This window comes from Capra hircus, chromosome 6 (genome assembly GCF_001704415.2).
Source record: "Capra hircus breed San Clemente chromosome 6, ASM170441v1, whole genome shotgun sequence".
Taxonomy (NCBI): domain Eukaryota; kingdom Metazoa; phylum Chordata; class Mammalia; order Artiodactyla; family Bovidae; genus Capra; species Capra hircus.
In genome coordinates, this window is record NC_030813.1 from 4,724,122 (window position 1) to 4,748,317 (window position 24,196).

The 24,196-nt window shown below is 41.5% G+C and overlaps 1 protein-coding gene across 1 annotated transcript in view; it reads left to right on the forward strand.

Moving 5' to 3' along the window:
- Positions 1 to 19,012, forward strand: part of NDNF (neuron derived neurotrophic factor) — a 48,432-nt gene extending 29,420 nt beyond the window's left edge. Inside the window, exons 2-4 of the mRNA XM_005681260.3 lie at positions 835 to 1,023; positions 8,814 to 8,938; positions 10,584 to 19,012. Of these exons, the coding sequence (XP_005681317.2) occupies positions 835 to 1,023; positions 8,814 to 8,938; positions 10,584 to 11,977 (1,708 nt within the window). The 3' untranslated portion in view covers positions 11,978 to 19,012. The remainder of the gene's footprint in view (positions 1 to 834; positions 1,024 to 8,813; positions 8,939 to 10,583) is intronic.

The window sequence follows — 24,196 nt, forward strand, 5'->3', positions numbered from 1 at the left end:
TCCAGCAAGGTGCCCTAGAGGGTGATCCACGACTGTTTATGTTTTTTAATGGAAAGTCAGTGATTAATGCCAAAATGCAACTCAAGGAAAACACTAGACTGGGATGGTAAATACATAACTCTGCTGGAGATTAAGGCAGCTGACCTAACTACAGAACTTTCCAATGGTCTTTCTTGATTTAAAGTGGGAATCCAAGCCTGCTTTTAATATGGTGAAGGTTTATATATAAATGTTGTGTTTAAGAGTCTGGTAAATCTGTAATACCAGACACTGGCAAATAGCTCCCCTTGTGATTTTGGACAAATTGTTTCACCTATAAGAAAATTAAACTTACAATGTCTTAAAATCTCTGATTTATGAAAATTTGATTTGCAGACTAAGAATATTTCTATATATGTAGGATCCTTAGTCACATTTTAAGGAAGAATAAAAATAACCATGCAGTGGTAATTTTCTGGCTCTCAATGGGTCTCTGTGATTTATGTCAAATTTCAAGCTTTGAGACAGTTGTATGGAGATATCTATAGTGACCGCTTCTGCCATACTGAAGGGGAGATTTTCTGTCTCAATACCCAGTGAAGTTAATCCACCAAGGGTTCTTTTGTTTCAAAATCTGTTTAGTAACTGACATTCTGGTGAATTCATCATCAACTCAATGAAATACTTTGAAAAACAAACCAGCAAAGTTGCCCTCAAGCTCATGTGTATGTATCCAAAGTACATAATACAGTTCTTTCTGTGGAAACCAAAATAGTGTTAACCATCAGAAAGTTTGCAAATTGCCCAATGTTTTGCCTGTAGAATTAACATAAGCAATTATTTTTGTCGCCCCAGGATGGTGCCTCTCCACTGGTGTATGCTGTGGCTGCTGTTACCACTCAGCTCAAGGACCCAGAAGTTGCCTACTCGAGATGAGGAACTCTTTCAGATGCAAATTCGAGACAAGGCATTTTTTCATGATTCGTCAGTAATTCCAGATGGAGCTGAAATTAGCAGTTATCTCTTTAGAGACACACCTAAAAGGTATTCTCCCTGCAGTACTTCCTTTATCAATAAACTCAGAAAGGGTGTCTCTAAAAAAGAAAGTAAACTTTTAGACTTACTTAGTTTAGATTATTTGCAATCAGTCTCTGAATGAAAGTGAAAGTGTTAGTCGCTCAGTCGAGTCCAAGTCTGTGTGACCCCATGGACTATATAGCCTGCCAGGCTCCTCTGTCCATGGAATTCTCTAGGCAAGAATCCTGGAGTGGGTTGCTATTTCCTTCTCCAGGGAATTTTCCTGACCCAGGGATCGAACCTGGGTAACCTGCGTTGCAGGTAGATTCTTTACCATCTGAGCCACCAGGGAAGCCCAGTCTCTGAATAGCATTGTGTGTTTTTCTCTAAGTAAGGAAAAAAAAAAATGGTAGTGCCACTTCTAGTCACCAGATAGCTCTTTGATTCTCACTGATTGTGATCTTTTGGGTGGAGAGAGCAGATTTTCTTTTCTTCTGGGTGGTAGGAAATTTCTAAGTATGACTCTGGAGGATAAATGAAATTATTTAATACATGTGATTCTTCAAGGGTTTGCATTGTCTTATAAGGATATTTCTTTGATCAATATGATAGGGTTTTGAAAGCATCAAACCAAACAGTGATGAGCTCATTTATCTTCATGCCAACATCAACAAAGTGAGTTCATATCATGCTTCTAAATACTTTGACCTTTAAAAATTACATATCAGTTCAGTTCAGTTCAGTCGCTCAGTTGTGTCCAACTCTTTGCGACCCCATGAATCGCAGCACACCAGGCCTCCCTGTCCATCACCATCTCCTGGAGTTCACTCAGACTCATATCCATCGAGTTGGTGATGCCATCTAGCCATCTCATCCTCTGTCGTCCCCTTCTCCTCCTGCCCCCAATCCCTCCCAGCATCAGAGTCTTTGCCAATGAGTCAACTCTTTGCATGAGGTGGCCAAAGTACTGGAGTTTCAGCTTTAGCGTCATTCCTTCCAAAGAACACCCAGGGCTGACCTCCTTTAGAATGGACTGGTTGGATCTCCTTGCTGTCCAAGGGACTCTCAAGAGTCTTCTCCAACACCACAATTCAAAAGCATCAGTTCTTCAGCACTCAGCTTTCTTCACGATCATACAAATTATATTTTTATATATATATATATATATATCTCATATAAACTACATATATTTAAAGTTACTTATTTTGCAGTGCCCAAACTCCTCTTTATCATATTTCAAAAACAACTTCTCCTTTTAACTTGGGGTGCCTTGGTATTCCAAAGGTTAATACTATATGTCATCATCAACAATTCATTTTCCAAAGATTGAAGTATAGCAAATCATTAGGGCATTTTTCTCTTGTCACTTCAGTTTTGATTGACACTAAGAATGGAAGGTGGTTCTCCCCTTCTACTGAGTGGCAAAGTCATGTTGCCATCTGGACAGTCTGAATGAGAGTAAATAATAAGTTTACTTGTGACTGATGTGACCTGTTGTTTGGGTATCATTTCAGCACCACCTGAATGAAATTATTCATTTTAATGAAGGTAATAGATTAGGAACTGATTTGTCAGTAATACATAAAATAATTATGGCTCTTTCAAGGAGATTCCTAAGAATAAATAAAGGCACAAAATGCAAGGATAATTACACTGAAGAAACTTGATTTCTTAGTATTTACAGAGATTTAGTCTGTGTAAACAGGGGAGGGCAGGGAAGGCAGTTCTAATGATTCAAATTAGTCTTAAATATCAGCTGAATTCATGCCAAACCATTTTGCTTTTTATATCCTTTTGTCTCTTGAAATATTTGAGTGAATGCAAATTTTTCTTTAACGATTTCTTTGATTTTCCATATGGACTTGTACACTACTTTGCAGCATTCTTGAAAAGACAACGTTCTTTATTATGTAATCATATCACTTAATCAAATAAATAGTTTATCCTTGATCTTCCAGTCTCTTAAAAATTAAATAAGTTTTGGTTTTAAGAGCTGTCTTAAAATTACATTTTTTTCCTTTCAAGCACCATGTTTTTATTATAAGACGGTTCAGAACATCAGGTGCCCCTTTCCTCCCTGTGTTTTCAGTCTATTCATTCCTTTGGTCTTTTCTTCCCCACAAACAATGACTGGAGACTTTGATATCTACATTTGGATGTAATGGTAACTGACACTAGTTAAAGAGTTGAAGCCACAGTCATTTCTAGAGCTAAAATATGTGACAGGAGATACGCACAGGCATTGTTGATATTACAGCTAAAGATGAAATTCCAGATAAGGTTTGGCAGCAGAGAACAGCAAGCAAACAAATTCATTAATTATTCTTATGTTTATACATAAATTCCAGAGTCTAAATGGTTCAGGGAGTGTTTATCCCTCACTCCAGCATTATAATTTGGAGCATATTTATCACATTTCAGTCTCTCTCCCTAGCCAGTGAATACCTGAAGTTTGTAAATCATATCCTATCATCTCTGATTGCAGCTCCCTTCCACAAGTGTGCTGTGCATGGTAGACAATACATGTTTGTCAAATTGCTAAAGTTTATTCAGATTATCTTTTATCCCTAAATCATAAGTGTTTCCATATGAAAATGTTGACTTAGAGGGACTCCCTGAAGTTTTATATGTATAATGATTACCTTGTGGAATGCAGGCATTGTTTTCTTTGTTTTCGGTTGCTTATGGCCTGTATTCAAGTTACTAAGACACAGTTGCTTACTTTGGGAAACAAACTACTTTCTTGACTGAAATGAGAAGAGAAGATAATAAATGAACTTGCACATGGATTTCAGCACAGGTTAGCTCCGCTACCCACATAAAAATCAAAAACAAAAGCAGAAAATTTTGAATACCTTTTATATTACATGATGCTAAAGAAATTATTTTGTCTTACCTAGTTCTCTGTAATGTAGATAGGTTCACTTGTGTTTATGTGCTTAACATCACCTATGCAACCTGGCCAGAGGAACAAAACTCTACTGTCCGAATCTGACTGAATTGAAAATTAAACCATTTGGCACCCATCTTTATGGATGCTTAAGGTACATAAAATCCATGCTGTGAACAATGCAATCCTCTAGTTATTTTGCCTGGACGATCGTCTATCTTTATTCTGAACAAGTCGTTTTTACTTTTATGGGGGCTTCACTCTATTTGTCCTTCTACGGCCCTACCTCCACCCTCCAGTTCCTAATTCATCTTTGCATAGGGGTAGCGGGAGCATATATTTCCATTCAGATTTTGTATCTTCAGGTAGATTCTAAGCATAGGTATCCTCAGGCTAGAATAAGGTGGGTGTTATGATTCTTCTGTTCTATTTATTCAATTAGTAATTTACTCATTAAAAAGGTTTATCAAGACCTTCTGCATGCAGAAATCTGTGCTAAATGCTGGCAATAAAATGACATGGCAAGTGAACCCTAAATGGGCCTTTGTGGGGAAAATGACATAAATAATATTACACAAATTAAAGAGGTGCCCCAAGTGAAAAGTGCAGGACACTCAGAGTATGTGAAGACCCTGAGCCACACCAGTAAGAGAAAGAGAAGAAGTGAGAGAGAGTAAGGGCATGTGCATTAACTATGTTTCAATTAAAATAAGTTTTCATATATGTTAGTAAGGCCTAAAGGGTGTGTTTCAGGCAGAGAAAACATCCCAATGGCTTCTTCAGGTAGATTCTAAGCATAGGTATCCTCAGGCTAGAATAAGGTGGGTGTTATGATTCTTCTGTTCTATTTATTCAATTAGTAATTTACTCATTAAAAAGGTTTATCAAGACCTTCTGCATGCAGAAATCTGTGCTAAATGCTGGCAATAAAATGACATGGCAAGTGAACCCTAAATGGGCCTTTGTGGGGAAAATGACATAAATAATATTACACAAATTAAAGAGGTGCCCCAAGTGAAAAGTGCAGGACACTCAGAGTATGTGAAGACCCTGAGCCACACCAGTAAGAGAAAGGGAAGAAGTGACAGAGAGTAGGGGCATGTGCATTAACTATGTTTTAATTAAAATAATTTTCATATATGTTAGTAAGGCCTAAAGGGTGTGTTTCAGGCAGAGAAAACATCCCAATGGCTCAAAGATGGGACTGAGTCTGGAAAACAAAAGCAGCTCTATGTGGTCCAAGCACAGAAAGCAAAAGGGATGATGACACAGCAGTGACGCTGGCAGAGGTCCCCCCACTGAGGAATGTCAGGCTCTCTCACCAGTTCAGCACTTTTTTCCAAAAGCAAACAGCTAAACCTATTTGTTAATTAATTCAACAAATATGTAGGAAGAATTATTTTGTTCCCTAAGTTTTGAACCAAATGTTCTGCCCTCTTGTAGTTTGCATTCTAGTCAGGAGAGGTGGAAAATTTTTTTTAAAAAAAAGTAAAGAAAGGCATATGTAATACATCAGCCAGTGATAAAAGTGCTTTGAAGAAAAATGAAGAGTAGGAGGACTTCACGAGCAGGAAGGTAATATCTTCCATAAAGAGTCAGAGGAGGCCTATGGTGAGATAGTGCTTGAGAAGGGAACTGATGCAGTGACTGATCAAGTAAGGTCAACAGCTAGAGGATGAGCATCTCAGGGGGCGGTTATTCAGTCGCTCAGTGGAGTCCTACTTTTTGCCACCCCGTGGACTGCAGCACACCAGGCTTCCCTGTCCCTCACTATCTCCAGAGTTTGCTCAAACCCATGTCCATCAGGTTGATGACATCATCCAACCATCTCATTCTCTGTTGTTCCCATTGCCTCCTGCCCTCAATCTTTCCCATGATCATGGTCTTTTCCAATGAGTCAGTTCTTTGCATCAGGTCGCCAAAGTATTGGAGTTTCATCCCCAGCATTGGTCCGTCCAGTGAGTATTCAGGGTTAGTTTCCTTTAGAATTGACTGCTTTGATCTCCTTTTAGTCCAAGGGACTCTCAAGAGTCTCTTCCAACACCACAGTTCAAAAGCATCAATTCTTCAGCACTCAGACTTGTTTATGGACCAACTCACACATCTCAGGTGGAGGAACAGCAAGTAAGAGGCCCTGAGGCAATAGTGTGCCATAAATATTCCAAAGAGAGCAAGGAGCCGAGTAAAGAAGGGAAAGGATGGAGGAGACAAGTTTAGAGGTTTGGTTGGGGACCCAGATCACGGCAAGTTCTGCGGCTTTTACTCTGAATGAAACAAGCGCTTGGAGGGCTTGCAGCAAGTGTGTTCAGATTTAGGCTTACAAGGATATCTATCACCTTCTGGAAGGAGGTAAATAAACTGAGGAGCTCAAAGTAGAAATAAGACCATTCAGAAGGCTACTACAATGCTCAAGAAAGAAAAAATGATGACTTGGATCTGATGTTAACAGAGAAAGTGGAACAAAGTGATGGAGTCGCTATGTTTTCAAGACGAAGCCAAGAAATGACTGCTGATTCAGTGTATGTGGAGTGGAAGAGAAAGAAAACATCAAGAATGACTCTAAAATGTTTTCCTGAGCAACTGGAAGGTTAGGGTTCTCATTTACTGAGAAGAGACAGACTGTAAGAGAGGCTGATTGGGGGAGAGAATGAGAAGTTTGGATTAGACACCCTAAGTTTGAAATTTTCAGTATTATCTAAGGGAAAATGACAAGATTTGGTTTGGTCGCTAAGTTGTGTCCTATTCTTTGCAACCCCATGGACTATTGCCCACCAGGCTCCTCTGTCCCTGGAATTCTCCAGGCAAGGATACTGGAGCAGGTTGCTATTTCTTTCTCCAGGGGATCTTCCTGACCCAGGGGTAGAACTTGCATATCCTGCATTGCAGACGGATTCTTTACCAGCTGAGCCACCAGGGAAACTCAGCAAGAAAATAGTTGTTTCTAAAACTTAGTTAAGAATTCAGGCTGCGGCTTCCCTGGTGGCTCAGTGGCAAAGAACCTGCCTGCCAATGCGGAAGACAGGTGTTCGATCCCTACTCCAGGAAAATTTCACATGCCATGGAGCAGCTAAGCTCATGCGCCACAAGTACAGAGCCAGCGCTTTAGAGCCTGGGAGTTGCAACTGCTAAAGCCCGAGTGAGCCAAAGCTCAAGGCCGTGCCCTGCAACAGGAGCCTCAACCTCAGTGAGAAGCCGGTGCTCTGCAACAGAGTGTGCTGCAGCTAGGCAAAGGCCACACATGACCACAGAGACCCAGAGCAGCCACAAGTGCATTAATTCAATTATACGAGAAGAAAAGAATTCAGGTGACAGTTTAAATCGGGGGACCATTAACATACAAGAGGTTAAAGCTGTGAGCCTGGGTGAGCTCACCCAGGGCATGAGCATGCCAGAAAAGTGTTCCGGCACAGGTCCTTGGCTCACCTGGCAGGCTAGACATCAGGGAGGGGAGAGGAGCCACAGAGGAGGCTGACAGAGCAGACGGACGTGGGGGTCAGGCGGGAGAAGGTGTTGGGGTGCATGTGGAGAGAAGCAAAGGCAAGAGATACTGAGGAGGTACCATCTCTAGGAGGTGAAACCAGTGAGGAAACCCCTGTTTCCTCCCTTGCAAGATCATGGGCTTTGAAAGATAAATGTAATCATCTAAATTATTTAGAGTGAGAAGATAAAGCATTGTTATACATAGGTAATATTTATTCTCCCTAAAAAGTTTTTTTGAAACCATCATTTTAAAAAATCTAAGAAGAATGTGTAGAACAGAATGCTTTAATCTTTCAAAATGTCGTTTTAAAATCACTCAACTCTTATGACACGCTCAGTTGTGTCCAACTCTTTGTGACCCCATGGACTGGAGTCCCCAGGCTTCGCTTGTCCATGGGACTCTCCAGGCAAGAATAATGGAGTGGGTAGCCATTCCCCTAGCTAGAGAATCTTCCCAACCCAGAGATTATAACCTGAGTCTCCTGCACTGCAGGCAGATTCTTTACCGTCTGAGTCACCAGGGAAGTTCAACTTTTAAAATCACTAGGTTATTTACATTAACAGAAAATCTTAGTGATAGAGAAATGTGTCTTTCCACTGACTAACACAGTAATCTTTACCTTTTAAAAATATTTCTCAAATGGTGATTAGATAGCTCTCTCCAAAAAGATAAGGAATAATAAAGCTGTGAATAAAAGTCACTAATGTAAAAACCTGATGCGAAGAGACCCTTTATTGGAAAAGACCCTGATGCTGGGAAAGATTGAAGGCAAAAGATGGGGGCGGCAGTGAATGTTAGAAAGCATCACTGACTCAATGGACATGAATTTGAGCAAACTGTAGGAGATGGTAAAGGACAGGAGAGCCTGGCGTGCTGCAGTCCATGGGGTCACAAAGAGTCGCACATGACTGGTCGACTAAGCAACTGAACAACATCAACAATGTAAAAACGTGAAGACAGTGTTATTTTGCTAGAGATCAACATGCATTCTAGAAGGACATAGCTGTAAAAATGATCTTTTGGAATACTTAGTGCCTTAGAGTGCCCTCCGTATCTTATAAATTTATCACTGAATTTATGGAAAATGCAGTACCTGTAGGGTAATGTCCCTGGAAATTCCTTTGTTCTGACTAACATCGCACTGGCAGGGCCTGGGCTAAATAACACCCCCAGACTGGGTTAATTGTTTATTCTTAACCCAAGTAACACGCAATCAACACATTTTGGTTCCACATCTAATTATGTCATACCATGTTGATGGTAAATCTGGTTGCAGAACTTTGGGCTATGGACTTGCACAGTTAATGCTGAAATATCATGATTTGTATCAGATAGCCAGTTTGATTTTCTGTTAAATGAACACAAACCAAGTGATTTTTCCAGTAATCTTGGTTGTTCAGTGTGAGGGTAAGTTGTCACCGTCTGAAGTGGTCCACTCTCACACAGGTATTTCTTTGTGGTTGAAGAGGACAACACTCCACTGTCCGTCACAGTGACGCCCTGTGATGCGCCCTTAGAGTGGAAGCTGAGCCTCCAGGAACTGCCGGAGGAGGCAAGCGGGGAAGGCTCTGGTGAGTACCCCGACAGATCTGGTCCCAGACCTCTGGATGGATGGATGGCTGAAAGATAAGAGACATAGAGCCTTCTCCTCATGAGACAGAACTGCATGGATGCATAGGAGAAGTTGGGCATTGGGGAAGGAGGTGTGGGAAATGGGGATGACATCAGATGACTGTGATTTGGTAAAAAAAAAAAAAAGATTAAGAGAGACAGGTACAGGGAAAGGCAAGAGGTTCGGATTGGCTTCCCTGGCTGTGGTTTGCAGTCCTGCCTGAACCTTGGAATCACCAGTGGGGCTTTAGATGCTGGATCCTGCCTCAGAGGTTGTGATTTAAATGCCTTGGTGTGTGATCTGGACATTGGTGTGTTAAAAGCCCCTATAGGTGATTCCAATATGCAACCAGGAGGAGAGTATCTGATCTCTGGGGAGTAAAGCGTAGATAGGAAGAGAAAACAGAAGAGCATTTAGCACCGCCTGAAAGTCCAGGATGAAAAGAAAGTCAGAAGGAGGAGTCGGTTAGGCATTTAAGGAAGATTCAGATGATGGAAAGCAAATAACGAAATACAAAGAACTGAGTAGGGTCTGTCTGAGGCCCTGGGTTGATGCTGCCCACAGCACCCCCACCCCCACCCCCCACTTAAGGGGCAAAGGCATCGTAGCTTTAAGTAAGGCTTGAGATTGATGATGTGACAGGATGTTAGCAAGCTGGATATTTACAGTGATGGGGGAACTGTAATTAGGAAAATATTGAAAGAGCATATGGGGAGTGATGAGACAGATAGAGAAAAGGAATCGTCATGTGACGACTGTGTTCATCACATGGTTCAGGACTATGAAATTCTGCATACCTCACTCTCAACCTGTGCTCAGCTGGAAAAGATCTACTTCGATCTGGCTATGCAGTCGTTTTCTGGGTCCTCTCACGTCTGTGCACACTGCTATCTGTGTGATATCTGATAACAAAAATAAAGCAAAACATTTTAGTTTCAGTGCTTTCCCTTCATTCCTCCTGGGCAAGTGTTCTACACATTGAAAATTATATCCTCTTACTGGTGGTTTATAATCTAACTCTAATGAGACTGTCCGGTCCTACAAACAAAAGTGAAATTAGTGAAATGGCTAGCCATCCAAGTGCAAACTGGTAGAATCTTTTTGGTAAGCAGCTTGACAGTAGGGATTAGTCTCTAAGAGATTTGCAGTCTCTGACCTAAAAATTCCACTAATTGGAGTCTTTTCTGAAGAAATCATTTAAAATCAGAAAGCCTTACATATATAAGAGCATTATTATAATGCTCAAAAGTTAACCAACTGTATTATTTCTATTATATAATAATAAATGAGAAAAAAGGGAGGTTTCTCTAGGTACCTATATACATGATAATAAATGTTGTAAAGTTACAGAGAAAAATAGAATAGTATCAATTGCATGAAACATGTAGAAGAAAACCTACTAGAAATCAAACTATTAATACAGAACTGTCTCTGGATCATATAATAATGGAAAGTCTTTTTACCTTCTTGTATCTCCCAATTTTCTACAGGAACATGTATTCTTTTTATAATGGATAAAAACTCAATTGAATTGTTGTACAAACACCATTTAAGGTCGTGCACGTGTCCTGACGTGTAGCCTGCGCCTCTTTCGTGTCTTGCAGGTGATCCAGAGCCTCTCGATCAGCAGAAGCAGCAGATCATTAATGAGGGAGGCACGGAGCTATTCTCCTACAAAGGCAACGACGTGGAGTGCTTCATAGCTTCTAGTTCTCCATCTGGTTTGTATCAGTTGGAGCTTCTTTCAACAGAGAAAGACACGCATTTCAAAGTCTATGCCACCACAACTCCGGAGTCTGACCAGCCCTACCCTGAGCTGCCTTACGACCCGCGAGTTGATGTCACGTCCCTGGGACGCACCACTGTCACCCTGGCCTGGAAGCCGAGCCCCACCGCCTCGGTGCTGAAGCAGCCCATTCAGTACTGCGTGGTCGTCAGCAGGGAGCACAACTTTAAAAGCCTCTGCGCGGTGGAGGCCAAGCTGAGTGCGGACGACGCTTTCATGATGGCCCCCAAACCCGGCCTGGACTTCAGCCCTTTCGACTTCGCCCACTTCGGGTTTGCGTCGGAGAACTCCGCTAAGGAGCGCAGCTTCCTGACGAAGCCTTCCCCCAAATTAGGGCGGCATGCTCACGCGAGGCCCAAGGCGGACATTCAGAAGGTCTGCATAGGGAACAAGAACATCTTCACGGTCTCGGATCTGAAACCCGACACGCAGTACTACTTCGACGTCTTCGTGGCCAACAGCGACAGCAACATGAGCACAGCTTACCTGGGCACCTTCGCCAGGACCAAGGAGGAGGCCAGACAGAAGACGGTGGAGCTGAAGGACGGGAAGGTCACCGATGTGTTCGTTAAAAGGAAGGGGGCCAAGTTTCTCCGGTTTGCCCCAGTCCCGGCTCACCAGAAGGTCACCTTCTTCGTTCACTCTTGTCTGGACGCTGTCCAAATCCAAGTGAGAAGAGATGGGAAGCTCCTCTTGTCTCAGAATGTGGAAGGCATTCGGCAGTTTCAGCTGAGAGGAAAACCAAAAGCCAAATATCTCATCCGCCTGAAGGGAAACAAGAAGGGGGCGTCCATGCTGAAAATACTGGCTACCACCCGGCCCAGTAAGCAGTCACTCCCCTCTCTTCCCGAAGACAGGCGCATCAAAGCTTTCGACAAGCTCCGCACCTGTTCTTCAGTCACGGTGGCTTGGCTGGGCACCCAGGAAAGGAACAAGTTTTGCATCTACAAAAAGGAAGTGGATGATAATTACAATGAAGACCAGAAGAAACGAGAGCAAAACCAATGCCTGGGCCCAGATACGAGGAAGAAATCAGAGAAGGTCCTCTGTAAATATTTCCACAGTCAGAACCTGCAAAAAGCAGTAACCACAGAAACAATTAAAGGCCTTCAGCCTGGAAAATCTTACCTGCTGGATGTTTATGTCACAGCCCATGGAGGGCACTCGGTGAAGTATCAGAGTAAAGTGGTGAAAACCAGAAAGTTCTGTTAGTCACCTCGTATGGAGATGTATCACGTAGAACTTCAGGAGAGACAGTCACGTTAAGCAGGAGCTGACTACTGCTCCCCCAGCTAAGACAAGTTGTGACCTATGCTTGTACCACGGAAGGAAGGGTATCAACGGGTGTATATCGGACTTTATGTAACTAATTGCTGGAGGAGACTTGTTCGAGTGTGCCCCAGTGGTACCACGTGTGTGGCTGATGTCCGCTGATGTCAGAGAGGACGTCTTTAAGAAACTGCCATCCCTTGCTTTGCCACTGCATGGACTGCTTCTAAATTATTTTATTATCTAAAAATTTAAAATATGCCATTCATTGCACACAGCCACAAATGAAAATCATTCCTCTCAATAGATGCTAGGATATATATATATATATAAATATATATATATAAATTATTTTATAAAGTCTTGTTTCAAATGTCAGTGTTTCTATGATTGTAAACTATTCAATTCTTTTCCTGTTAAAGTACAGATCTAAGTATATTGAGTGGACAGCTCTTTAGTCAGTTATATTGTCATTGTAAATTCTTATCTGTTGAGTAAAATGTTTAAATACTATATGTATCTCATGTACAAAGTTGGCATACATTATATTCATGTATATAAAATTAAAGATATTAGATTATATACTGATCATTTTCCCAAGTAGCAATCTTGGTGTATTCAATTTCCATTCTGTCCCCAAAACTGCGCCTTTATGTGATTTGGCACCGGATTTGACCTTTTTCTAACAGAAGGCATGCTGTGTCTCTCTAAACTTACTGTGGCATTAGAGAGTTACTGCAGCTTGTATTTTGATTTTGAATAGGAGCTAGCTGTTGAGACTTGAAAGCACGCCAATGGACTTAAAAGGACAAGCCCCTGATGCTGTAGCTCGGGACGTATTCCTTAATCACCTGAAATACATTACCTCTATTTAAAAAATAAGCATCTCTTTTAAGTACAAACATTAGGATACGACAAAATTTTCCAACTGCTTGAATGTTAGCAAAATAACTGTTTTGATTTCTAGTGGAAGCGGCAGAGCAACCATCAATTAGGACTGTAATGAGAAAACTAGAAGCTACTGTTTTGTAACATCAGTGGTCTCATACTTTTAGCTTCGATTGTTCACGAATCTTTAAGAAGTAATTTAGATTAGATATAAGGTAAAATGTGGGCAAATCATAATAGAAACATTTATCAAAAATTCTGTGCAAGGAGCAGTTTTAGATAGTTTCACTCTCCACAGGTTCTACACGTGAGGTGTCATGAGAACTTTGAAGGAGTCACAGGAGTCTGGGATTTAAGTCACCCAGGCTGTGTGGCTTCAAGTACACCTGTTACCTCCCATTGTCCCTCTTTCCTATTTATCAAATTAGGTGTGGTAGCTTTGGATAAGATGATGTTCTAGGATACCTTCTATAATATGACGTTGTCTTTTGTAGAATTCTGTGATTCTAAATTACAAAATGTTTCTGTAACTACAAGTGGGGCGGGTGTAATCCTTAGCCACACCTCTCACCTCCATGCTGGACTGCCTTTCCCATGGTGGGCATGCATGAGCAGCATTCCTGGGGAGTACAGACTCACGGTGGCTTGGGGAGCAGAAGTGGTGGTCTTTAGGGAAAGACCTCCTTAGCAGAGAATAGCCCCCCTAAAAATGTGTCCTCTAATTCGTGAGTGTTAAGGTATCCAAACAAAATGTACCATATTTGTGTGAAGCAGTTTGACACCTGAAATAACTTTTGAAAAGGAAGAAAGAACACATCCCCAATGGCTACATAATTAACCACCTTGAAATAACTTTAAAACTGACACTGTCTCAGAGATGGTCTATCCTAGGTTATAAATTCAGTGCATTTGGAAGGAGAATCAGCTTTCTCATATTATTCACAAACATGTTATTATAAAGCAGTGTGCTAAATGGGACTACAGTGAATCAAAGAGTTATTGTAGCTTCTGAAGGTGATGGGCTTAACTCTCAGATATTGCTAAAGGCCTGGGAACCAGGCCAAGTCAATTTAACCAAGCCTTTACTTTTCAGCCAACTGGAATGGTGGTTTCTATATAGTCTGGATATATCAGAAAATTCTTTCATGGTCCCAGTGAAATTTGGCCTTTTAAAAATTATTGGAAAATTAAATACACATTGTGAAACTTTTTTCACTCATAAAGGAAGAGAGAAACCTATTAAAAATAAAGCTCTCTTATTTCCTGATATGTTTAGATTTTAGGAGCATTCAGGTGAACTGAGGACAAGAAAGAAAAATTTGTTCTTAATTAATAAAAGAACTAGAACATAGCTAATATGAAAGCACCATCTTTTTTCCATTAAGTTCCAGAATAGCTATATTGAGAACAGGGCATTTAGAATCTGAAGGACAGCCATAGTGTCATGGAGAAGGGATCTTTGAGGATATTTCATTCAAGTTCAGTATCTTTATTTTTTAGGCTCAAAAATAAATTGAAGACCAGAGAAATGAAAAGAAATTTCTCATAGTCAGAACAAGTAAGTGGTAGAATTGCTTCGACTCCAAAATGCTTACTAGAATATAAATCACCAATTCTTGGGGTGGGGGGGAAGTCATTTAAGAATAGTTTTCCAAAAGGAAATAAAAATTTTTTCGCATTTATGATTTCAAAGCAATTCGTTTTTACAGACCATTTCAAATTTCCTAAAGAATGTGTGTGTAACCTTAACTGACTACTTCAAACTTGTAAGAAAAAAAAATACTGGTATTTTTAGAGACAGAAAGTATTCTAACCTAGGTTTACATGTGCACACAAACAGAGGCTGGAACATCATTAGTCAATTGTTTAAACCTAAAACTATTTAGAATCTATTTTTTAAAAGTATATAGCCGGTGATTTTCCTAGTTAAAATACTTTATAATCGATGTTTAGATTAATTTTTAAAACATTTATCAAAGGATTACTGCTGGAAAGGACATATACATTGCTCATTTTAGTTACTAAGAACAAACTTGAAAAAGTTATGATTTTTATATCCTGAAAAGCCAAATGAAGAGTGACTTCAAATAAAAAGTTACCTAGAGGAACTTTAGAGTTTGAAACAGGTTTTAATGGTTCTGAATAGTTCATCTTCAATGAAAACACATACACGCAAGTTTTGACTACAATTCAAGGAATCTGTTTGACTTGAAACAACTCTCAGAGATCATCTGGTTCAGCTCTCATTTTGCAGATGAGGGTGTTGAGGTCCAACCGAGACCAGACCCCAGATCCCTGCACTCTCTGTTTAATGATCACGCAGTGCACTGTAAGCACGTCTTCACAAGGCGTGCAACAGCTTACCCAGACTACTCGCCTTTGCCTCTCTTCACTGACTGGCTTCAGAATAAAACTAGCGTCTAACTTGAGGAGCAAGGCCATTTGGAGCATCTCCATATACGTCCTCCCCCACTTAGAGTGCAATCAAGGCAAAGTCAGCTGGGAAGTTGCTTTGGGTCCTCCCCCCAGGACCAAGCAAAGTGACAGTGGCCAGATTTCAGCTGTCCTTTGAAGCTGTCTGCGGGACCTGGGAGACATCAGGGCACGCTCATCATTGTATTTCTCCCAGAGAGTTTTGGCCAGAAAAATATGCAGTGGCTTGGGATTTGGGTTTCTGTTATTGTTTTGAAGGTGGGAAATGGCAGAGATGAGAGCAGAGAGGAAATGGAGTGTGAAGGGGAGTATGTTGTTGTTTAGTTGCTAAGTCATGTTTGACTTTTTTGTGACTCATGGACTGTGGCCTGCCAGGCTCCTCTGTCCATGGAATTTTCTAGGCAACAATACTGGAGTGGGTTGCCATGCCCTCCTCCAAGGGATCTTCCCAACCCAGGGATCAACCCACATCTCCTGCATTAGCTGGTGGATTCTTTACCAGTGAGCCGCCAGTTAAGCCTTCCAGAAGAGAGTATAGTTTTTCTGTATTTTTCTTTCTCTAACTGGCCTGAGATATCAAGGAAAGTGAGAGAGCTAACATAGCTTAATTTTATTAAGAATTTGGATTCTGTCCAACACAGAACCAGGCATTAGAAAATTTGACTTAGATCACCGTCCACTCTATTAAAATCACATGGCACTGTTTGCTAGGAATGATTGACCGTATATCTGGGGAAGATGTCCTTCGTTTCTGTCTATCTGCATTCCTCTTCCTCTATCTTTGAGAACTAAGTTTAGTGATCAAAGTTTAGAGGTGAAGTTACTTAGAATGACTGTGCATATCCACCCTGATACCTCTTTCAGATATTTTCTAATATTCTTTTAAAGTGTAAAAGACATTGAAGGCTATCAATCACCATCATGGGGAAAATAGTGGGTTCCAAGACTGAACAGTGCAAGGCCTTAGTTACGTTTCTATATTGTCTAATGATGGTGTGGCATCAAGTGTTAGAGGGGAGGAGAGTCGTACAAGGTGAGACACTTGAGTCCTTGGAAAGAATTCCTTCGAAAGCGGAAACAAGAATGAGTGTAACGCCTCATTCCATTGCCCTACAGGGGAGAATTTTGAGAAAAGTGTAAGGTTTTCTGGAAACTTTTAGAAACTTACAGACTAGAAATTTTGAAGGAGAAACACATCAAGCAGCCTCCCAGGATGTGGACATGACCCAAGACTTCAGAATTTGAAATAATTTTATAAATTGAGACTGAGGTGTAAAACAGAGAAGTCACAGCATATGGGTTCTTGTTATGCGTGATGAGATCCAGATAGAACAGTTTAAAAAAAAAAAAAAGCCATCTTACAACTATTAATAAGAGAAGAGATGAATGTATTGTTTTGTTTTTGAGTCCAGTATTATTGTCAGAAACTGGTGAGCTTTAGGAAGCAAAATGTTTCCAGTCTCTCTATGTGTAAATACTGCCAAGATTAATAGCCAATCAAATGACCATAATTTGGAAAGGAACAAATGTTCATATCCTGTTGATAGTTAGCCCTTGGTGTAATCTTCCTACATTGCTTAAATATGGCAGCACAGAATAACAAAAACAATTATTTTAAGATATACTTGACAAGACCCTTAAATGTGCATATTTAGGTATAACTCGGACAGGATTTTGCTTCTGAGAAAAATTATTTGTGATAAACAGAACCAAGTAAATTAATACATAGCAGGGTTAGAGGTTTGACTGTTCAGTCTTGTCTCTTCCTATAAAATGAACTTAGACCTATTAAAGAAAGTTAACATATAGCTGCTTTTACCATGCAGGCTGGAAAAGTTCCCCAATGCCAAAGCAACAAGCAGTTTTGGGAACCCGTTTGTTACCCTCAAAAGCCACAGCGATGTCTCATAGGCCTCTGCCTTTATTTGACCAATTTTGTGCCCTTCTCTAGATCCCTATGACTAAAATAAGTGGATAGTGGCTGGACCATTAAGAGTTATAAGAACCGATATAGCTTTCTGTGTTAGCAATTTGCTAAGAGCAACTGGTGTAGTCAAAAATACAGCCTATTTCCAGTGGCTGTGTTTCCATGTATCAGCAGCCACACGTGGCCTTAGTGACAGTTAGGGTTTCCTGGTGCTTCTGAACAGAATAAGAATTTGACTTGAGACTGGTAAAGAGGCGACTGAGACACCTGAAAGAGACAAATTAACACACATATTTTTCAAAAAACAAAATTCAACCGATTTTACTATGGTAATATGTTATTTTAAAAACATGTTTTTAAAGAAATAACAGGCTCTTTTAGCTATTTTTAATGGTAGTATTGAATATCTCCTTCCTGCTGAGTAAAGCTTGCCATTCTTCCTTAAATGAAGAGGCCAAGAGCTAAATTACAGGTTGCCCAGTTTTGCCTTTTTTCCGTCATGCACATGATCATGGGTTCTCTTGGCTTATCCATGGGTGATCTTCAGGTTTGGAAAAAGATGACAAAGATATGAAAGCAGAGTACGATCCCGACACTTACATTTAAATTACTTGCATTTTGTGCAAGTTCTGTTGACTAATGGAAGAGAGCTGGACTTCAAATACAGCTGTGTCTGCACAAACTTGACCGCTGTGAAAAAGGAACTCTGGTTCCTCTGCCAATTCCATGGGCAAGAAATTCCGGAGGCCTGAGCTGAAATGTGCAGATAAATACTCAGTGCTGGGGTTCTTGGTGCCAAAGCACACAGAATACTTACGTCTGCTATGGAAATCTTGGAAGAACAGAACTTCTGTTTTTAATAACTCTGAGGATTTAGAACAGTTCTTAGACGACTTATTACCTTTCATAAAACTGACTCCTACTTTAAAAGTCTCTTGGTGGCTTACCTATATTAAAAAGAGGAAAAGAATACTTTTTGATTGCACTGAGTTTTCTCTTCTCTATTGAATTTAAACAAGCTAATAAGAGAAAGGACAGCACTGGAAAGAGTGTAGAAATGGGACTTCAGATGTGTGGGGTTTTTTAACTTCTATGGTCTTAAGCTTTCTCATTTGTCAAACGAGAAAGGTGATGATCTCTAAGAGTCCTTTTGAAAAGGCAGGGAAACTAACAACCTTTAAGCTCATACTGAGTGCCAGGCATGTGAAATAAAATTACTTAATCCCCATAACAACCCTGAGATGAAGAGATCATTGTATTCTCCTTGAACAGACAAAGAACAAAGAAATTACATAGTGTGCTCAAGGTAGTGAAGTGAATAAAAACTGGTTACACCTCTGGCTCCAAATGTATGCATCTTTCTATTTCCATCTGTGTGGTGTGAGCTCTCGCACTTATTAGTGAACTTCTAGAGTAGAATACAAGGAGGGGAAAATTCATAAACATGGGGAAAGCTAAAACGTATTCAAAGGCTAGCCTGGACATTTATCAACAAATTATCTTTGACGTGGATAAATATGAAGAGCTAGAGACGGAAGAGAAATGACACACAAGGACCACTAGGTTCCTCTTCCTGTGTAGAATTTCTCCATTTAATGATGTCTTATGCTGTATCACAACTTCTCTTGGTGTCTGTTTCTGTATCTCATTATGCAGAACTTGCTGTAATGCTTACATATGATAAAATGTGTCTGTAACGTGAGGCCAATAAACCCTTATTTTGTGTTTTAGCATATAGAATTGTCTGTGGTTGTTTGGGCTTTTGTACATATTCTCTTTAAGTTTTTTAAAAAAATTTTAATTGGAGAATAATTACTTTGCAATGTTGTATTGGTTTCTTCAGTACAACATCGTGACTTAGCTCTAAGTGTACACACATTCCGTCCCTCTAGAGCCTCTCTCCCGCCCCCGCCCCCACCTCACCCTTCTAGGTCACCTTAGAGCTCCAGGCTGAGCCCCTTGTGCTGCACAGCAACTTCCCCTAGCTAGCTCTACTACAATTGCAATGCATGTATTTCAGTGCTCTGCTCATGGGAGATATTTACTGGGCCGTTATTATGCGCCAGGCCCTGAGCTGAGTCATCATGTGATAATCCACAGGGCAATCTTCTGAGGTCAATATTTTCCATGTTTTACTGATGAAGAAATCAGGTGTCAGAGAGGTTAGGTAACTCCCCTGATATCACACAGCTGATAAGGAGCACAGCCCCCTATCAGATCCAGGGCTATAAATAACGCCAACGTGAGAATGGGCGATTCTCACTTCCTGCCTTTGGGAGAGAACTCCTGATTGTGCTTTGCCAGGAATCTACCGGCACAAATTTACTTTCAAAGTTTGCTAGACTTGTGCTCATTCTGCTAAGGACTTGCTTTACTGGCACGGTCAGTATTTGCTGACAGTCTTCTGATTGACTTCTTTATGCCTTTGCTCCCGTATAAATTTTTCCTATGTACTTGGCGTTTAAGAAGCTCGCACAGCCACCACCATAGGCTCAGTTTGGAAGCTGGTGAACTCGGTGTCCTGCCTGGGGAAACAGCAGCTGATGAGAAGATTCCAGGGTCACCTTTGGGGTCGGTGAGTTAGCTGATATGGCTTCTTGGGTTGAACTCTTTCCTAGACAGTGCCGGGAAGCGATGAGGGCTCTGTTGCCCCTTTAGCCCCTCCCTCATTAAAAAAAAATTTTTTTTCTAATTGCTAAGGTAGGGTTTGTTATAAAAAATAAAACACAACCTAAAAACTTTCTAAAACATAACTTGAAACTTCACTCTAATTCTCTTCCCCAAAGAAAATTATTTTTAACAATTCTTAGTTTACATTGATTTACATTCTTTTTCCTTCCCTGTAGATAAACTAATATTTATTATTACCATTCATTTTTATCAAATATGGAATTGTACTAAACAGTTTTGCAACTGGCTTTTTTCATTGAACTTGGTATTTGGGCCCACATTCTGTGTCAGCTTGAGCTCATTCTTGGTTGTGTGTGTGTTTTTTTTAAGTTTTAGTCATATTTTTATTTATTTCAACATACCAAAAATACTATCATTTTAAGTGAAATTAATTTTTACAATTGAAATGCTGTACATTCTTTATGTCATACCCAGCTTGGAAATTCAGTGTGTCTGTTACTCTTACAGCGCACCTCAGTTAGAGCTTGCCACTTTTCAAGCACTCAATAGCCATCTGCACCAGTCTCCATCATATTTGCACAGAACCACACCTCTCCTGCTACACGCCTGTAGCGCATCAGCAACTACATCTACAGTTTCTCCGGCCAACCTTCCATATCATCTGCAAACACAGCACAGGTCAGGGACCCGCCCTTATTGATCTCATTCTGTTTTTGAGTTGGAGTATAGTTGCTTGACAATGCTGTGTTAGTTTCTGTTGTACAACAAAGTGAATCAGGTCCACGCATACATGTACCCCCTTTCTCTTGGGCCTCCCTCCCTCCCGCTCCACCCCCACTCACCGATCAAAGTCGCCGCAGAGCACCACGCTGAGCTCGCTCTGCTCTACAGCCGCTTCCACTAGCTCTCTATTTCACATCCATAAGTATACATACTGGGGATTCCCTGGTGGCTCGATGGTAAAGCAGCTGCCTGGGTTCTATCCCTGGGTCAGAAAGATCCCCTAGAGAAGGCCATGGCAACCCACTCCAGTACGCTTGCTGGAAAATTCCAGGGACAGAGGAGCCTGCAGGGCTACAGTCCAGGGGAATGCAAAGAGTGGGACACGACTGAGCAGCTTCGCTTCACTCACACGCAGGGCGTCCCTGGTGGCTCAGCGGTAAAGAACCTGTCCGCAGCGAAGGAGATTCAGTTTCAGTCCCTGGGCCAGGAAGATCCCCTGGGGTAGGAAATGGCAGCCCACTCCTACATTCTTGCCTGGGAAATCCCACGGACAGAGGAGCCTGCAGGGCTACAGCTCATGGCGTCGCAAGGAGTTGGACACGCCTTAGTGATGAAACCAAGACTACCACATATGCGAGCGCTCCTCTCCCAACTCGCCCACCCTCCCCTTCCGCCCCTGTGTCCACATGCCTACCCTTCACACCTGCGTCTCCATTCCTGCCTGTGGGCACCCCTGGAGTTTGTCATGCAGAGTGAAGCAAGCCAGAAAGAGAAGCAGAAATATCGTATATTAACGCTGTACGCAGAATCTAGAAAAATGATACTGATCTCGTTCTATGAACATTGGTTCTTCCCTAGACATTCTCCTCAGATGTGTACAATGTGTATCAATTTGAACACACAGTGATGGTCTCTGTCAGTTACATATTCAGTTCAGTTCAGTCGCTCAGTCGTGTCCGACTCATTGCGACCCCATGAATCGCAGCTCGCCAGGCCTCCCTGTCCATCACCATCTCCTGGAGTTCACTCAGACTCACATCCATCAAGTCAGTGATGCCATCCAGCCATCTCATCCTCGGTCGTCCCCTTCTCCTCCTGCCCCCAATCCCTCCCAGCATCAGAGTCTTTTCCAGTGAGTCAACTCTTCGCATGAGGTGGCCAAAGTACTGGAGCTTCAGCGTTAGCATTACTCCTTCCAAAGAAATCCCAGGGCTGATCTCCTTTAGAATGGACTGGTTGGATCTCCTTGCAGTCCAAGGGACTCTCAAGAGTCTTCTCCAACACCACAGTTCAAAAGCATCAATTCTTCGGCGCTCAGCCTTCTTCACAGTCCAACTCTCACATCCATACATGACCGCAGGAAAAACCATAGCCTTGACTAGACGGACCTTAGTCGGCAAAGTAATGTCTCTGCTTTTGAATATGCTGTCTAGGTTGGTCATAACTTTTCTTCCAAGGAGTAAGCGTCTTGTAATTTTATGGCTGCAGTCATCATCTGCAGTGATTTTGGAGCCCCTCAAAATAAAGTCTGACACTCTTTCCACTGTTTCCCCATCTATTTCCCATGTTGCATATTAAACCATCCTCAAATTCAGGCCTGAATCATCACTGACGTCTCCTGTGTTCATTATTGCATATAGGCATCCTCTCTCAAGTGACAAACTCTCTCTTTGACCTCTCATTAGGCTTATCTGAGCTGCCTAGTCCTGGATATTCTGTTTCCATCCCAGAAGGGCCTGCATCATCCAGTTTTAGCGAGAATCCTGATAGGTCAGTTTAGCAGGAATCCCTCATCCTACAATTGGAAGACTCTGGCCAAACTTCTCATCCTCTTGGTCAGTCAGTCACTCGGTCATGTCCAGCTCTTTGTGATCCCAAGGCCTGTAGCCTCTGTAATCTGGCTCCTCTGTACATAGAATTCCCCAGACAAGAGTACTGGAGTGGGTTGCCATGCCCTTCTCCAGGGGATCTTCCTGGCCCAGGGATCAAACCCACGTCTCCTGCATTGTGGGCAGATTGTTTACCGACTGAGCTACTAGGGAAGACTCTTTATCCCTTACCACCCCCCAGATAATAAGTTATCACCCTAGCCTGCTTTCAATAAGAATCTCAGTAGATGAGTTTAGCAGTAATCACCATGCATGTATGCTAAACTGCTTCAGTCGTGTCTGACTCTTTGCAACTCCATGGACTGTAGCCCACCAGGCTCCTGTGTCCATGGGGTTCTCCAGGCATGAATACTGGGCTGGGTTGCCATGCCCTCCTCCATGCCCTTCCTGACCCAGGGATGGAACCCGCATCCTGTGTCTCCTACATTGGCAGGTGGGTTCTTTACCACTATCGCCACCTGGGAAACACAAGAATCGCCAGCCTCTCATCATAATTTTTCCTCCCCTGACTCCTCCTCCCACCCTGCTCTTTGACTGTATATCCCCACTTGTCTTTGTTGTATCCGGAGTTAAGCCCAATCTCTCTGCACTACACTACCCCACTGCAGAAGTCCCTACATCTACTGCAGCAGTCCTGAAAACAGTCTACCGACTATTTGGACAAGTATCAGAATAAATGTTTGTAACACTCATAAGTACTTTCAGACCTTGCCTTTTCTGTAGCCTCATTAGTGTCTCTGTGGGAGTGCTCACAATGTGGAATACTGCTTGAGGAGTTTACACACATGATACTGACAATCGGGTAACTATATTCGATTGTAATTTCAAAGGAAATGTTTCTAAAGCTCAGTTTAAGTGATTTTTATATTAACATTTATATCTAACACTCTTTGGGAGGATCTGTGTACCTGCTCCATACCAATCAAATTGACATTAGCAAGGAAAGCTGAGATTCCATGTAGAAATTGTCCCTGAGTCCACAGGACGTGGAGCTTGGTTTAAAAGCAGGTCATGCCTGCCTTCTTTTTTGTGATCACCCTCATAAACCTCCACCCTCCACCCACTTAAAACAATGAGAGCAAGGAACCAAGTCATTTCAAAGCAGTGCTTCAGTCTACATGTGTCTTGAATTGTAGTCAGTTTTGTGTGAGGGGTAAGAATAGTGAGGAAAATGTCTCTTATGTATTTACCCAGCGCTCGCAAACAATTCTGTCAGGAGGGAAAACAACAAACATCTTCAAGCCATCTGGAGACGCTCCTCCACAGGCAGCTCTTTGGAGTGTTCAGGTAGGGGACTGAACTGCAGGCATCAGTGAGGGCAGAGACTGGGCCAGCAAGGGCAGGATCTGCTTCCTCTCGGGATTAAATGTCACGACTCTCTTCTCTGTTGGGAGCTTGAGCAAATACCTTTAAAAATCCCATTTCATGCTCATTATAAATTCTGGTTAAATGAAGTAACCATAAGAAGTAAATTGAAACTACTCTCAAGGGATCCGTAGAAGACTGAACTAAGAATTGGAGAGTATTTTTAAAGACTATATAATAAAAATGATTATTGAATCTGCATTTTGGGTAAGATAAAATATAAACTTATGCCAACAGCTGGTTTCTTTTACAAGTCCTGATTTTTATATTTTTGTAAAAAAAATACCTTTGTGTAGCTATATAAAT